At 34.2% G+C, this 18,674-nt stretch overlaps 1 protein-coding gene across 1 annotated transcript in view; it reads left to right on the top strand.

Moving 5' to 3' along the window:
* Positions 1-18,674, top strand: part of LOC121369720 (kielin/chordin-like protein) — a 73,296-nt gene extending 54,622 nt beyond the window's left edge. Inside the window, exons 27-38 of the mRNA XM_041494774.1 lie at positions 28-110; positions 978-1,080; positions 1,488-1,576; positions 3,004-3,150; positions 3,993-4,146; positions 4,527-4,647; positions 5,193-5,307; positions 5,989-6,090; positions 6,556-6,720; positions 9,881-9,991; positions 10,714-10,894; positions 13,047-18,674. Coding sequence (XP_041350708.1) covers positions 28-110; positions 978-1,080; positions 1,488-1,576; positions 3,004-3,150; positions 3,993-4,146; positions 4,527-4,647; positions 5,193-5,307; positions 5,989-6,090; positions 6,556-6,720; positions 9,881-9,991; positions 10,714-10,894; positions 13,047-13,273 — 1,598 coding nt within the window. The 3' untranslated portion in view covers positions 13,274-18,674. The remainder of the gene's footprint in view (positions 1-27; positions 111-977; positions 1,081-1,487; positions 1,577-3,003; positions 3,151-3,992; positions 4,147-4,526; positions 4,648-5,192; positions 5,308-5,988; positions 6,091-6,555; positions 6,721-9,880; positions 9,992-10,713; positions 10,895-13,046) is intronic.

Genomic DNA, 18,674 nt, shown 5'->3' on the forward strand with positions numbered 1-18,674 from the left:
TGACAGTAAGTTGGTATGTTTTTACAGTTGGAACGACGTGTACGAGAACCGAGCTGGGGCGGAGAACCAGACCGAGACCTGAAGACCCTTGTTTCTTCTGTGAATGTAAAGTGAGTACACAGTATTCAGAGCACCAAAAGAAACATAAATCAGGGTTATTGATACTTTGTAATTGACTAGATTTACTTGATTGCAAACACACATTTCTGTGAAATTATAAATGATATATTAACCTGTAATTCTAAAAAATCTCAATGTGTTAATCCCTTCTTAAAACCCCACAATATTTAATATAAGGCTAAAAACTAATATTTGTGTTTCTTTTGTTGATTAGTATAGATAGCTATAGCTTTAATTATATATAGAATGGTCTAGTAAAAATATTTTTCTCTCCTATTTGTCTGTCTAATCAGAAATGTGTGTGTCCAACTCCAAAAAAGTCCTTTTACAGCATAAACATTAATCAGTATTATTTAATTATAAAGCCTATTTATTTATTATATTGTGGTTACGTTTGTACAGAACTAGATTTTGTTTCCTATTAAAGGTAATACAGCCTATAACACTTTATTAGTTGATGATCCAAACCTTAGTATTCTAGAAAATACCTGCATATTCAAATCTGTCTTTCAAGATGACTTATTTTACTTTTGCCCATTTCTAAATTGAATATCTAACCAATACTCTTTCTCCTTCTTGACCAATCCCAATGTCGCATATTTGACTGTCTGTAAATATTGTTTAAACCAATGTCTGTTAATTAATGTAATTTTTCAGCTTTTCATTTTATATTAGCTTTTTCTGATAAATAAAATAACATTCGATAAAGTTTCCAACTGTTAAAAGATCATTTCGGCATATATATTTAAATGGTATCAAATATCTATTGTATGTGATATTAGTACTCTGTAACAATATACAAAAATACACTAGTTAGTAAATGTGTTAATTCTCATATTGTAAAACTTTGTTTTCAGGATGACTTCAACTGGATCTGTATGAAGGAGTTGTGCAAACCTCTCAGCTGTCCACCGACTGTGCAGATCTTCACACGCGGAAAGTGCTGTCCTAAATGTCCACGTAAGTGGGGTTTTTTTTTATACTTATGCTGGACCTCTGAAGGGAAAAGAAAGAGAGGACGTCCGAAAACAACATGGCGCCGAACAGTGGAAATAGAGATGAAGGAGACGGGGACACAGCTGGGGCACCATCGAGAGTTTGGCAAGGGATAGATCGGCGTGGAGGAACTTCGTTGCTGCCCTAAATGTCACAAGGCATAACAGGAAGTGATGATGATGAAAATATTCCACTCCTATTGCATTTGTCTTTGTTGTATTTTGACAAATCAAATTATAAAACCTTTTAGGGCAAACCCACAGAGAATGTTTGGACTGAAAAAAACTGACTATTTGTAAGTTAAGAATTTTTTTTTTACTATATTGTGTATATAGTATGTATTGGATAATAAAGATGATTATTAATTTCAGCTTGCCTGTCCACGACGGATGGGCAATACCACAAGGAAGGTGACACGTGGTTGGCTGCCGATAACCCCTGTATGTCATGTCAGTGTCAGGTAGGTTGTCATCTGCCTACTATTTGTAACCAGCGTCTCATCACTATGGCTGTTTGTTAGTTTAACATTTGGGCCCAATTTCTTGTTAGTGGTTAAAATGTGAGGGACTTAGACCTTAAAATACACTGAAATAAACTCTGTTTACAAGAACCATTTGTCATGTCAGAAATGTTTCCATGTGCAAAATCATTCAGTTTAGATGGATTTTGATTGGAGATCAAAACTGAATTGTTAATGTAAAATGTAAAGTTCAGTCAGTCCTCTCTTGAACTGAATTTGAACTAAAGCCCGAACTACAGTGTTAACAACTACAATAAATTACTCTCCTACCTTTATTTGCCATTAGATTTCCCCACATTTTGTCCAGATAGAAATCTTGAAAACCCCATTACAATGACACAGATTCCACATGCTAGACAATAACTATGTCACTTATATCGACTTCGCTGAGATCACATAGGGCAAAAAGCATGTAACTTTGTACTTGTTGCCATTTTGCCTCTTTGTGGAATACTTTCGAAGAGGGATGAACGGATATGACGTAATCTTACAACGTCATAACATGTTATGATATAAAAGTAATCGTAATGACTTCATATTAATTATGTCACATACTTCAGAGGTTTCCAGCCCTTTTTAAAGAGTATTCCATAAAAAAGTAAAATGATAGACGACGAAAAATTCCATGCTTTTCGTTCTAGGAGATCTTATCGAAGTCGAGATAGGTGACATATTTATCAACTAGTATGTGGAATTTGTATCATTGTACTGTTTTTTTCACAATTTCTGTCTAGACAAAATGTGGGTAAAATTTATCGGTAATTAAAGGTAGGAGAATAATTTATTGTAGTTGTTAACAATGTGGTTCAGACTTTAGTAATCAAGGTTAAACTGTCTGGAGCCTTAGTCTAGTGTTTAAGAGAAGAAACCTACTTCTACTGAGTAGCAGCTTTGCTTATATGTGTTTTTTCACAGACTGGAAAGCACATACCTTTGTGAACATTGGGATGGGGAAAAGAACACATTGCATTCACTTAGGGGAATAGATCCTACCACCTGTCACACCTCAGGTGATCTCTATACCACTGAGCTATATCATACCCCAATTTGTAATGAAGTGAGAACATTTTACTGTTTAATGTTGATAATACAGGCATCACAGTAACTGAAGAAATTCACCAATTGTTGGTTTACTTTGACAAGCCTGGGAGTGGCAGTCTTCTTTGTGGCAGTGCAAGAAGGATGGAATTTTCATTAAAGGATTATCTTGGAAGACGTTGTCCTATAGATGAGACACTAGATGGAAATTTTGTATAATTTTGTAATAATATCCCTTTGACTGTATTGTGCAAAAGTATGGTCTTGATCATGTATTACAATTTTATCATTCAGATTTACTATCTAGCATATGTGTTTGTGTGTTTCAGAACAAAGCTATTTCCTGCCATCTTCAGCAGTGTGCGGCAGTCCAGTGCTCGGATTCTGAGATACTCGTCAAGACAGAAGACGGCTGCTGTGAGACGTGTCAAGCTGTTCCTGATGCCGTCTGCCTCTACCAAGGGAGAGAATTTGAGGTGACATTTTACACCTGCATATCTTTTCAGGGCTTGGAATAGAAAATAAAATATGGCCTGCTGTTATTGTTTTTAAAAATAGCAAGCCAAAAGAAATATGTCCTGCAAAGAAAAAAATATGGCTTGCTGGAAACAAGACAGCATAAGGTTCTTTAGGATAGTGTAGGCTTCGAAAATTAAGACCTCTAAGAGATATTTGAGATCATTATGGAATTACAATAAAATAGAACCATGAGTTAAATAGCAGATGAAATAATTGTCAAATACACCTGTTTTTTATAAAATAACATGCATTTATTTTTGGTGGTTTTAGCAGATGAACATCTGTTTTACCTGCTAAATCTAAAAACTGGACTGTTTTTTGCTTTTCGCAGACAAATATTTTGAGCACTACTTTTGTGGGTTGATAAATAATGGTTTTTAATATTCACATCTTTACTGTTTCATTATTATGAGAGCAAAATATTTAAGTTTCTTAAACAAGTACGTTGTATTTGTGTGATTTGGATTACTGTGTAAATAGGCACTCTCTCCCATCTGTCTAATCAATAGACGATTTAAGCCCAGTTTACAAAGGAAAGGAACATATAATGCCACCTCAGTATATTTTAAATTCCAGTTATTTGTACAGCTACATGATTTTTACCAAAATTAATCCAGTAGGCTAAAGGTTAAAGATTGTTTATTTTATTGTTTTGTAGAAAAATGAAAAGAAAAACATTTTTGAAAAACAAGGGGGAATGGACAACTTTTTGAATCAGTTGAATTAGAGTAATATAGTTTTAAAGGTTTTCTTTCCTTCCTAATGCTTCAGAGTATATTAAATTTTAATATGTTTGCAGCCAGGCACAGAGTGGACAATTGATGAATGCACACGTTGCAAGTGTATTGCTGGTAAAGTGAAGTGTGCAATCAAACGATGCCCGCCAAACAAATGTGGACCTGATGAAGTACCATCCATTGCTCCAGGAAACTGCTGTCCTATCTGTCTCAAGCGTAAGTTATGTTATCTAGAAAGTTCATGGAGAAATGTGTGCATGTGAATAGAATGAGAGTGACTGAGTGAGTGAGTGAGTGAGTGAGTGAGTGAGTGAGTGAGTGAGTGAGTGAGTGAGGGAGGGAGGGAGGGAGATGGCGGAGAAAAAAGACGGGGGCAGAGAGAGAGAGACAGACCATATGACAGAAATGTGTGTGACTGCATGTGTGTGGGTATGAGAGAGAAAGAGACAAAGGTAGACAGACAGACAGACAGACAGGGAAATACACGGACAGAGAAATAGAAAGAGAGTCAAACCAGAACAAAAAGTTTGGACATTGTCACCAGTGGGAATTAAGTTGTATTTGTAGATCTATAGCACGTCATTGTTTTGTTACAGAACCGGGCACTTGCATTGTTTTTGGTGATCCTCACTACCGGACATTTGACGGCACAACACTTCACTTCCAGGGACTGTGTAAATATGTAATGGCAGCTGACTGTGAAAATGATGAGTTCTCGTAAGTATATTTTTTCTCTTACTTTTAATGCAAGGTAAAATTTTGATATTATTCCTCCACGGGTGCAGTCTCTGTGTATTTCCCTGCACCCACCTGGCATCCTCGTCCTCTGCCGTTAATAAAGCTGGTCTGACCCACGGCACTAACGACCACTGGTAGTAGGGGTGCATAGTAGGTGGTTACAGGTGCCTCTTAACAATGCCAGAAATAACTACTGAACACTCCCCGAAGTGGTCAGACTAAGCCCACAGCTAAAAGCTGATGGGGAATGGCAGGTGTGTGGCACAGATAGCCACAAGAGACAAGCACCTGTCGCGGTTGGAGAGACAAGGACTGGGATGTGGAGGTGGACAGCGAAAGAAGTTGAAAGATAGGAGGAGTTGCCAGATCGGGAAGAAATGAGATGGGATTCAAAGGAGAGAAAGGAAAGGGGGAGCAGTGGGATAAAAATTAAAAAAAAAATTTGGATATTAGAGTTTATTGTTAAGACATCACCTTTATTGATGCCATGTTATTATTGTCATTATTTCTGGTTTCTTCTCTAGTGTTGAGGTGCAGCATGATGACCGTGGAGCAGTTGGTGAGGTGTCTTGGGCTCAAAATTTTACTGTGTCCATTGCAGGCATCACCATAGATCTACTACAGCAACATGTAGTCAGGGTGAGACTTTACAGCACTAATAAATAGTCTGACCTCACTTTGTGGGGAGAACTATCACTCTCACTCTCCATCACTCCCCTGAGACCAATCCAGGGAGAGTAATGTTTTTCTCCTTTTAGCATGTGAATTTATAGGGTATCGATATGATACCATAATATTTTAGATAGCTCCCCATAATCTAAGTTAGAGGAGCAATTAATCGTTCCCCTCAATTTTTTTTCATGACAAGGGCTGAATAGTTCACAATAAACTCTTATAGAGGAAAGTGAAGTTTTATTTAGTAATCATCCAGTATATTCTCCAGTTGACATTTAGTTGTTATTAGTTGTATTAAATGTAGTTTGAAATTGAAAAAGAAACCTGCTACAGGAACCTTTTTACATATGTTAACCTTAAAACAATAAAACTCTGCTGTATTTGTATAAGTATTACTACTTTTACTATAATCAGCATACTGACACAATGTGTATGTACTCCTAGTATTTAGCGTGTATAATTTAATTCATCTTCTGTGAAGCAATGAATCAGGGCACCCCAACCCTGGCATCGTTACAATGAACTGGGGAAAATAAAATATAAAAAAAAAAAAACAAGTTAAAAAAAAAAAAAAAAAAAAAAAAAATGTGGCTGTTACACATGTATAAATGTATATTTAAAGGTTAAATAAACTGTTTTCTCCAGGTTAATAGCCAGGTTGTGGAGCTGCCATTTTTACTTGACCCCCATGTGTACATTGAGCTCAGTGGAAACACAACTCTGCTCAGTACCGACATCGGAATCAAGGTAAGAAACAGAATGTTAGACTTGTGATATTGTTGTGTGGTGTTGTGTGGTGTTGTGTGCTCTGAAGTGTTATAAAGAAACATATCACCATGTAGTTGCATCTATGCACTTTCTTTAAATAGAACAGCATGTATCAAGTTACAATAAAAGCAATTGAATACAGGATTGGCATTTCTTAATTAAGGAAAAATAATGGATAATAATGAAAAGATTGGAATGTTTGTATATAAAACCCAGAACACATCATTTATTCTTAACTGAATAACAAGAAGAAAACCATTGCTATCACAATATCCATTCCATCCATTCAGTCCACAACTGACATCAGACGTGTGCCAAACTTCATTGACATATTAAATTTATTGGATTACCTAATTTAGAATATGACAGCTATCTTGTGTTTTTTGTTGTTATTTTTCAATTTAGATTTTCAGGATGACTAATAGTGTGATTTATTTAATACAGCTTTCTTGGAATGGAAACAGCTATGCAGAACTCAGTGTTCCTGGCAGCTACAAACGTAAAACGTGCGGACTGTGTGGCAACTTCAACGGCTTTCCGCAGGACGACCTCAGAACAAAGTTCGGACAAATAACCAACTCACCAGCTGTCTTTGGAAACAGCTGGAAAGTAAGTAAAACAAAATGATGATGACTCAATAAATATCACTTTAAGTAAAACAAAATGATGATGACTCAATAAATATCACTTTAAGTAAAACAAAATGATAATGACTCAATAAATATCACTTTAAGTAAAACAAAATGATAATGACTCAATAAATATCACTTTAAGTAAAACAAAATGATGATGATTCAATAAATATCGCTTAGCTGAATTCACAAACCCTGCAATTAAATAAGTAAATCTGAAGACAAGTTTGTTATTTCTTTTGTTTGCCAATATGCTGTAAGATTCATTTATATCAGTGACAGTATTCGTTCACTGAAGTGACATAACAGATAACAAGCAAATGATATATGCACCATAAAAACAATGTGGTTGTAAGGGATGACAATTTATTATATACAGCGTAGTCAGTCTGCAGTGACATGCCAGTTCTTTTTTATTATATTTCATCAAACTGTTAAAATAAATTTAATACAATGTGGAATTAAACTAATTTTCTTTAATAATGGTATAATTTAATACGATGTGGAATTAAACTAATTTTCTTTAATAATGGTATAATTTAATACGATGTGGAATTAAACTAATTTTCTTTAATAATGGTATAATTTCTTTTAGATAATTTTCATGTGGAATTAAACTATCGATATTTCTTCCATGACTGGTAATAATGGTATGTATCCTGTCTGTGGAATGGTTATAAAAGATCCCTGTACTAATGGAAAACTAATGGGTTTTCTTCTAATAACTGTCATAATTTAAATGTTTGACATCCAGTAGCCGATGATTAAAACTCAATGTTCTTTAATAAAAGTTTAATTCTATTACAAAATCTGTGGAATTAAACTACCTTTTCAAACCCAAGTAATGGTATAGTTTGTTTTGTTATTTTTGGATTAAGCCACTCAGCACCAGAAAAAGATAGTATATTTTGTCAACATAATAACAGAAAGTTTTATTAAACTATCGGAACGATCTCTCATCTACAAATATCTCATCGTCTGGCCGATGATAACACTTGTTGTAGTAGTTTAGGCCTGTGTTGAACATTTTACTGAAAATAAAACACCTGTACAGCACAGACCTGTCAACCTTTAGTCAAGAGAAAGCAGGAGATGTGTGTTGAAAAAGCAGGAGATTTTGTCAAAAAGCAGGAGATTTTTTAAATTCACACAATTTAACCCAAAATCGCAAGATTTAAAAAAAACATTATTACAATAAGTTATATGAATACTATATAATGTCATATATACTTCTATCTTAGATCTTGCATTGAAAAAAATGGTTAAAAAATAAAAACATTTTTTTTTTTTTTTTTTTTTTTTAAAGTTTAAATATTATTATGATTTAATACATATACTAATATTTTATGGAAGAACATGAACAAGAAATAAAAAATTTAATTAGTACATTTACGGTATTACACTTACAGCCTTACAGGTTGCGTTACATTATCATTTGTGGTTAGTGTACCTAAGTACATGTACCAAAGACAAATTTATATAAATTAATATTCAGTTTTTACTATAATGAGGAACGGTGGCGTGGTACTTATTTAAAATCATTATAATGATGCAATAAATATTGTATTTTCATTAATCGTAAGTAAATCCTCATTACGGACATCGTGTGAAATATACCGGAATTATACCCATTTCCGTGAGTAACTTTATGTCAATGTCAAACACAACATTTTTTAATTGTACAAAAATAATTTCTTGAAGAGTACCCTTATAACCAACATTTACTGCACAAAACATACAAAATTAACTGACAAAGTTGGTATACAGTTTGTCTTTTCGTTGTCTTGCTGTGGATTTTAAGCATCGTGTGTATCGCTGTCAACACTGGCAGTTCAGATTCGTCAAAGTTTGCATTAGTATTCCAGTGGGAAGACATTTTACAATTCAGAGGTGTCAAATTGGATAATGCAACACTGAATTAGAAAGCTTTAGCCATTACGATGACAAACAAACTATAACACGTCATTTTATAAACGATTTCTTTTTTTAACAATATAAATAGGCTATCCCACAATTCTCACTTCGGCAAAGGTTAAACATCGGGACAATTGGCCTGTTACATTCTCAGAAAACGAAAGTAGTCGACATTTTCCGAATGAGAAAAAAAAGGTAGAGTTACTTCCCTTATGTTATTTTGACAAAAGAACATTTTACTGAAAATTTAAAAGAAACTGTCTCCCGCACAGAGGAAAGGAGATTTGCACGGGAGATAGCGGAATCCAGGGTTGACATGTATACAGCACCATAGCCAACAATGTATAAGCTGTCACACCTCTGCAATCCAGTGGTTCCTGCAATGCACATGCTATGAACAGTCAACAGAGTTCAGTGACCTAGTTGGAACTCGCTTAATGTTACAGATACTTAGTAATAACAGTGCAGTTGCTGTTTTAATATTTACTTTCAATGTATTTAGTTCACAAAGTATATTTTATTTTTAACAATAAAGAAAAAATACATCTTGAAAATAAAATTCCAGTATAATCCACGGCAAAAAAAGAAATGCTGTGGAGAATGAAAACTTCTGCGGCAATCTCCATGACATTACCGATTGCCGTGGGCAACTGCAGGGGTTGATTCATAATCAGCTATTTAAAGAGTATACTTTATAAGGAAAGCATGTCATTTTTGGCTGAAAAGGATATTTATTTCATATCCCACTACATCCAAATTATGCATGAAATTAAAAAATATATATTAAAGGAGGCATGTTATTAAAATTAGGATTTGCTTGTTACAGAATATTTTATTATACATCACAATATTTTTATTTGTTTTTTAAAGCTGCATTATCACACACAGCTTGTATTACTGACTTGTATTGTAACTTCTATTACTATGACTTGTAGTCATAACTGGAAACGTGATTTGTAAAAAATACTTCTACCTTTAACTAGTATTCATTACTAAAACAGGAAATTTAAAGTTCAGTTTTTCACTTTTTCAATTGATTAAAATTAGACAGTATTGAAATAGCTGGAACTAATCAGATAAAATTTTTTGAGTTGTGCATTGTCATTGATATATCAACTTTAAAAGTATTTTAAAAATACTTTTTTGAATATTACCATCTAAAAAGAGCATGTTGCAAAGAACAAACTTGTAATTTATGCTTCATTTTCTGTGTGTGTTCTCAGGCTAAGACTCAGTATAAGGAAGACTGCAGTGATGTTAAAGATGTTGACCCGTGTGTGAAGGCTGGATACCGCACCAGAAAGATGGCCACCAGCAAATGTGCCATCATCAAGGTGGGTATAGACAGGGCTAGCTCTGGATAAGCAAAACATTTCGCCAAATTATCTATGAAACTTCAAAACTTGCAGAAATTGACAGTTATTTTCTAAAAAAAAGGTTAATTATTACACTAAATTATTTGCCAAATGAAAATAAAATTCGCCACCTGCTTTGAAAATTCGCAATGGGCGAAAAAACATCATTCAATAATGAAATGGATAAAAACTAAATAAAGTAAAATAATATAAAACAGGTAATTAAATAAGTAAAGATATATTTCAGTGTGTTAGCACACAGTCAGTTAATAAGAAAATAAACATTGATTAGCATGTGTTAAAGAATATGATAAATGAATTAAAACAAACCAGTATATATTGCATATCATGTGTAACTGTTGCAAAGGCCAGATGCTATACATCGGCCAATCATGGATTGGTGAAATTGAAGGTAAAATTTCTCTGTAGTAATAGTGTGTGAAGGCTTTTGTAGTCGGTGAAAAACCTTTATTTTTATTGAATTCTTTGTCATAATAAACAAATTACATTTTGCCTGTGTAGTGTACATATTCTACAAAACTTGTTAACAATTTTTATTTCAATGTTTCTAGCTATTGAAAAACCTTCTTTTTTTATTGAACTCATTCTTCACAAATTACCTCTTGTCTGAGTGGTATACAAAATTTACAAAACTTATTTAACAATTTCTACATCAATGTTGTTGGCCATTATATTTTCAGAGTAAAACATTTGCTCGCTGTCACCGACTGGTATCTCCTGAGTCATTCTTTTCGTCGTGTGTGTACGACATGTGTGCTTGTGCAGACGACCCCAACTGTCTCTGTGATATCCTGGCTTCCTACGCTCATGAATGTGCCAAGGCCAAGGTCAAAGTGCAATGGAGGACTGCCAACCTCTGTGGTGAGATATTTTCTAACACACTTCAGGCCTTCAGGGAGAATTTTAAATTGAGGAATTATAAATGATACATACAGATAGTACAAAGCTGCAAGCCACTTATGGAGGAGTCAAATATTTCTATTTTGAATTCTTGTTGTTATGGCATACTGGGACATTTTAAGTAGGTGTTTTATGTATTTTAAAAATTAGGGTTAAGATAAGTTGGGTGATGGGGAATGGATCCTTCAAGCTCATCATCTCCAGTTATTGTGGTCATGTGCTTGTTAGTGCCTGTGGTTTTTTAAAGATAATAATATAAAATTCATATACTGTAAAACCGGTATTATTCGCAAATGTGTAATTTTCGTGTTTTTCGCATTTTTAATTTAGCCGCGAAAAGTACACTTACGCAAATAATAAAATCCATTAGAACAAAAAAACAAAACAAAAAAACAGTTTAGCAATTTTGGCATGCTGTTCTGCATCATACAGTCTATATTCACCGTGTTTTTGTTTACGATTTGTAGAAGTGTTTAATTTATCAACGGCATCATTGGCGGGCCTGTGTCGATTGAACTTCTTCGATCGTTAAACACGTTGAAGGGTCAGGTAAACCAACAGTTTCATGTTTGTCCGCGCTTTTTTTAACCACTGCAAAATTGAACCTGCCATAACTCTGTTTTTGTTAAGAATGATAAATGTAGTTGATTTTTGGAACAGACATTCTTACTGGTATTGTTAAGCTGTGAATAAGCATTTAGAAATTAGTATAATGAGCCATTTTTAATTGGCCAATCAAAATAAGGGACACAAATGGTTTCATAAACTTCTGGAAAAACGTCATCGACAAGTGACAAAAACAAAAGAGGTGAGACGTTTTTAACAACCGGTGTTTAAACATTAAAACAAGATTACTAGTACAAGTGTTTGTCTTTATTTCACACTTTCTGGAGAGTTGATTGAACCACATCCTGGATTAATTTCATTAATTGTACATACAGTGTGGTCGCTGCTGGACATGTGGCTGCAGCACTTAGCGGAGTCGCTCAGAAAGGGATATTATTATGTATACCTCTGTTGACCACTCTAGTGTCGATTTAATGTTATGTACCAAAATATATTTTTGTACGTGTTAGTAATTTAAAAAACAAACAAACAAAAAAGAAAAAACAAAAACCATGACACCGCGAAAATTAAAAACCGAGAACTGCCTGCATTTTTGATATCGCGAAAATTTACTGCCACGAATAATACCCGTTTTACAGTATATCACAAACTTTAATAACAATTATCAAGCGAGTGCTTGACATGAATTTTGACATTATCACTATAATTACTACTATAGCTTTTCTTTTTAACAATCCTTTTTTCTAAACATATATATTTATTTTATGTCCCCATTACATCAACCAGCCTATTTAAATATATTTCTATTAACTTGCCATTCATAATGTGTTATTAATATTATTATCTACATGTACGTATGCATTAATATTAAATTTATCATCATCTACATTATTTGTATTACTATTACTATAATCAGTATACTACCACAATGTGTATGTACTCCTAGTATTTAGCGTGTATAATTTAATTCATCTTCTGTGAAGCTATGAATCAGGGCATCCCAACCCTGGCATCGTCAAAATGAGCTGGGGACAATAAAATATTTTTAAAAACCCCAAAACCCCAAAACAAAACTTTAAGTTACTTAGATTATTTTATGAAAACCGTGATCAACTTGTATATACAACTAAATATCTTTTAAATCCTTTTTATTTTAAGCATAGATAAGAGTCAAGATGGCTTTTTCAAATTTATTAATTAATAAAGAAATGAAAAAATTTCATTTTGACTTCGTATTCACCTCTGGGTAAAATTGGTAATTAACTTTTGAGGTGTAATATGTCTCTTTAGTTTATGTTTATAGAAATATAAACAGTTTTTTTCTGTTAATGTTATTTGCTTTTATGTGGATGTGAAACTTTTTTATTTTAAATTGTTTTATATGATGCAACTTTTTCTGTCTTGATTTTCTTAAAAAATATAACACTTTTCTTTCTCTTTTTATCTGATAATAATTTTATCTGTTTATCTGTTAATAACTTTATCTGTTTATCTGACAATAACTTTTATCTGTTTACATGACAATAACTTTTTTTTTTTGTTGCAGCTATTGGCTGTGATGAAGAGAAAGGCTTCATGTTTGACGACTGCGGTCCGGTGTGCGCGCGGACATGTGAGAACCGACACGTGTCTCAGGGCAACATGACCGAGAACTGCTACAAGCCATGTGTTGCCAGCTGCCAGTGTGCCGCCGATAAAGTGCTTCACAACGGGAGATGTATACCAGCTAGCGAGTGTCCCGACGTCCACACTGTCACTGATGATAGTTTGTAGTGCGTCATCGGTGATGACTACAACCGTTATTCTAAATGTGTGCAGTTGTCATAGTAACACAAAATTGCTACTGGACTTAAAACATGAGTGATACAAAAACATGAAAGAAGAACTGTATATTGTCAGATAAAGATGACTGTAAAAGATTTTCAATTCATTGAACTATTAAGGGGTGTTTATTTCAAATCTCACCTATTGTTATATTCATCAACATTTGCATAATCTAATTAATTGACCTATTGAGTATTAACTGTCATCTATAAGTATTATTAGATGACAAATAATTTAAATATTTGCATAATCCAAGTCATTGAGCTAGTAAGAAGTGTCATATTTAAGTCTGACTTATTGATAAATAATGTAAATATTTGCACAGCTCATTGACCTATTTGAGTTTTTAATTCTGAATTGAAAGTTAAGTCAAGATAATGTCATATAACATTACAATGTAATAACTATACTGTTTTGATATCCCTTGCAGACGTTTTGTTATATTTCAACATTTGTGTCTTGAATGTGGTAAACCAATGTATGTTATATGTAACACTTTGTCCAAGAAAGTGCCTTTACTTTTGGACAAGTTTAGCAAGTTTTATAATTACAAAATGTGGTTAGACATATCAGTTACGAAATCCAGAAGCATGTTTTTCATATGTATTAAAATACATGCATCTTTTAATACTTATTTATGAATGTATTTATTTTTTAGCATGGATCTTTTTGTTAAATGTGTCTCTTTAATGAAACAGGTTTAATATTAAAAGCTGTATTGTTTCTTAACTGCATGTTAACTGATTTCGTTAGGTCTTGTATATAAATGTATGAGATGGTGGAGCTCAGAGTTGGGGTGGAGTGGGGTGTGGTGGGATGTGTGAAGGTTCAGCTACTTCCCTGAGTTTTGAGAGTTCTGGAAATCTCAATTTTTGGATAGTCAATGATCTGAAATGTTTGGATTTCACAAGTAACATATTTTGGTCACTGTTAATATTTATAATTTTATTAGCAATATATTAAAATATACTGACATCCAAAAGAAACTATACAAAGAAAAATTTATTTAATTTCCTTTATAATTGAATAATGGAAATAAAATTGTGGTTAAGTATGTTTCTGCTTTTATGGAATGAAATTTTGTTTCCAACATGCCAAAACACCACTCTCATGAATATTATATGTTTTAAACATGCAACATATTTAGTGGGGGTTTTCAGTAGTCTATCAGAGTATTGAACCTCGGTATATATTTCTGGCAGACAAAAGCACTCTTTCCCCCTTCCCCAGTGCTAAGAAATCCTGTATGCCTATGGTTTGTGCACAATAATTCCAAAACCCTGCCATTTTATGTTGTGTACTATCATTTCATTAGTATATAAAATCAAAAGAAGTAAAGTTTGTTTTATTTAACGATGCCACTAGAGCACGTTGATTTTGTTTAGCTGAAAGAAGTCTAAAATGAAAAAGAAGTCATTCTTATTCTACAAACCATTTCTACTTTGCAGGGTTTAGCAAATCCACTAGCCATCAGTCCCGGCATGTGAATATTTGGTCAGGGCTATTGGAAATTATCAACTGTATTATAGGGTCTCTAGGAGTACTAGAATACATGGGCACGGGCCATTCACAGGACTCGAGTACCCATGCAAGGAAGAGCCAATTTGCCATATGCTTGCCACCATTTAGCCCACATTATAGGGCTATGAAACATGGATGGAAAACAAAAGTTGAATGTGTGGAATACAATACAATGGCATGATTTGGCATCCATGTTCAGCGCTGGAATTCAGTTGCATAGTGTTCTATTTTACCTTAATCTAGTAAAAGTGTCGGGTACTCATGGAGGCCCTATTGCATTACTATATTACATATAGCACAAGCCAAAATTTCTGTGAGGGCAAGTGACTTTCTCAAACATTTGTCAAACACTGGTTGGCAAATACAAAAACTATTTTTGACTGCAATATCTGCAAGTTTAATTGTTGTTGTACCTCACTTTTGTGACTAGACAAGATAATATAACAGTAACCTCCAAGAGGTCAAAGCTGAATATAAATACATGTATATGCTCAAGTGTTGTCTACTTAGTCATCCATATACCATCAATACATGTAGCATCACATTGCAATAGAGATGCTTATCTACATTTCATCTCATTTTGAAGTTCACAGTCATTGTTAGCAATCAAAATAAAATATCTATGCTTGTTGTAAATTGATGTTTTGCAGAATTAATTATAGCACTTTTATAAAACTCTAATCCGACATGATTATTCATCCGTCCATCATGCACGCTGAAGTATTAGAACATATTACTTACAAGTTGCAGGTATTTCTACAATTTTTTGTTAATAGATGGTGGTATATCCATTAAGGATTAAATTTGCCATTCATCTCAGTTGCATTTTACTCACCATTATAATAATATGAGACTACTTGCTCAACTGATGTGAAACAGAAATGGTCATGAGCTTTATGTGATTGCTCAGCCGATGTGAAACTGAAATGGTCATGACCTTTATGTGATTGCTCAGCTGATGCCAAACAGAAATGGTCATGACTGTTATGTGATTGCTCAGCTGATGCGAAACGGAAATGGTCGTGACCGTTATGTGATTGCTCAGCTGATGCGAAACAGAAATGGTCGTGACCGTTATGTGATTGCTCAGCTGATGTGAAACAGAAATGGTCATGACTGTTATGTGATTGCTCAGCTGATGTGAAACAGAACTGGTCATGACCGTTATGTGATTGCTCAGCTGATGCGAAACAGAAATGGTCGTGACCTTTATGTGATTGCTCAGCTGATGTGAAACAGAAATGGTCATGACTGTTATATGATTGCTCAGCTGATGCAAACATAAATGAAATGGTCATGACCGTTATGTGATTGCTCAGCCGATGTGAAACAGAAATGGTCATGAGCTTTATGCGATTGCTCAGCCGATGCGAAACGGAAATGGTCATGACCTTTATGTGATTGCTCAGCTGATGCAAAACAGAAATGGTCATGACCGTTATGTGATTGCTCAGCCGATGCGAAACGGAAATGGTCATGACCGTTATGTGATTGCTCAGCTGATGCGAAACGGAAATGGTCATGACCTTTATGATTGCTCAGCTGATGCGAAACGGAAATGGTCATGACCGTTATGTGATTGCTCAGCTGATGTAAAACAGAAATGGTTATGACAATTATGTGATTGCTCAGCTGATGCAAAACAGAACTGAAATGGTCATGACCTTTATGTGATTGCTCAGCTGATGCAAAACAGAAATGAAATGGTCATGACCTTTATGTGATTGCTCAGCTGATACAAAACAAAAATGGTCATGACCTTTATGTGATTGCTCAGCTGATGCGAAACGGAAATGGTCATGACCTTTATGTGATTGCTCAGCTGATGCGAAACGGAAATGGTCATGACCTTTATGTGATTGCTCAGCTGATGCAAAACAGAAATGGTCATGACCGTTATGTGATTGCTCAGCCGATGCGAAACGGAAATGGTCATGACCGTTATGTGATTGCTCAGCTGATGCGAAACGGAAATGGTCATGACCTTTATGATTGCTCAGCTGATGCGAAACGGAAATGGTCATGACCGTTATGTGATTGCTCAGCTGATGTAAAACAGAAATGGTTATGACAATTATGTGATTGCTCAGCTGATGCAAAACAGAACTGAAATGGTCATGACCTTTATGTGATTGCTCAGCTGATGCAAAACAGAAATGAAATGGTCATGACCTTTATGTGATTGCTCAGCTGATACAAAACAAAAATGGTCATGACCTTTATGTGATTGCTCAGCTGATGCGAAACAGAAAGTCATGACCTTTATGTGATTGCTTACTGATGTGAAACAGAAATGGTCATGACCTTTGTGATTGCTCAGCTGATGTAAAACAGAAATGGTCATAACCTTTATGTGATTGCTCACTGATGGTTCAAGGTACTCTCCATTCCGGAAAAATAATGGAGACTAGGCCTGCTAGAGCAGAATCTGATTATTTTTTCAAGAATGGAGTTACAAGGATATTCCTCCACTTAAAATACACCAATAAATAATTGCATACATAAGTACCGTATATGTTTTATGACATTTGCACACATTTTGTGTGGCAGTCTAGTGATCACATGCATTTGGACATTACCGATAGGTATTGGACAGAATTTTAATAGTTTAGCAGTGCATGTGTATTTAACAAAACAAAAAAACTAAATTAAATTTTGCAAGAAAGCATCACATTAAATTGGCATTTATCATTGCCAATCAGACCTTTATCATGGCCTTTTAATCAAGCTAAATTTAATCACCCTTTTGTTGTTGGACTTCATTGATAGCTTATATTTTTAGAAGATCACAAGATCTAAGCATGTATTTGAAATAAGTTTAAAGTGACGTTCTCATGATGCGATTATTGTTTCACCGACTTGTTGCATGCGATTTATTGTAGTGACTCGAATCGTGTGTGTGGGAAGACGTTATGTCATAAGATTTAATGACGTCAAACAAAACTCGTCAGTTTAAAAATATTTTGCCAGAATTGTAAGAGCCTTCAAATTTCCAGTGAAATGAAGAAAACATGACTAGACAATTTACTGATGGGATTATGTAACAAAACAATTATAGACCACATCTGGGCAACAATAGGTTTTATGGACCCATGAAATCAGACATTTTGACATGTTTATAAGCAACTGAAAAAACATGGAAGTGACATAACTAAACGGTTGTACTTTAATGTGATTTGATTGGCTGAGAGCTTAGATTTGTCTTGAGAAATAAAACATGTTCTAATCGGTACGATTCAGACACGATTTGTTGTATAAGACATAAAGTTGTTCCGATTTAGGTGTTCTCACGGTACGATTCAGACACGATTTGTCGTATAAGACTAAAGTTGTTCCGATTTAGGTGTTCTCACGGTACGATTCCATTGCATGCGACCAGTTGGTACAACTAATTGCATCATGAGAACGCCCCGTCAATGATCATAGATGGATGTGTAAATCTTGGGTAGGCCTATTCACATTATGAAATAGAAATTGGTTCTAAACTCCTAACAGTCACATTTGTTGTTGCAATAACATAAGACTGGATGTCAACTTTTAGCTCATTTACTCATAATAAATGTTGGAAAAAGGTTGTAGCTTTAAACATTTTAGTGTCAAAATCTGTATCAATTTGCTTATCAGATCTGTATTTATTTGAATTTCATAGACTTGTATACACATTTTTTCCTCTTGCCAAAACCATTTTCGTTTATACAATACTCATACTTGCCTTGTTTAGAGGTTCTTGTTAATTAATTTTACGTCTTTTTTTTGTACACATATTCTCAGTCCAATTTGTACACAATGGTCGGTCTCTTTTAAATATGAATAAATATTGTTTTGTGAA

The sequence above is a fragment of the Gigantopelta aegis genome, chromosome 4 (genome assembly GCF_016097555.1).
Source record: "Gigantopelta aegis isolate Gae_Host chromosome 4, Gae_host_genome, whole genome shotgun sequence".
In the NCBI taxonomy this organism is placed as follows: domain Eukaryota; kingdom Metazoa; phylum Mollusca; class Gastropoda; order Neomphalida; family Peltospiridae; genus Gigantopelta; species Gigantopelta aegis.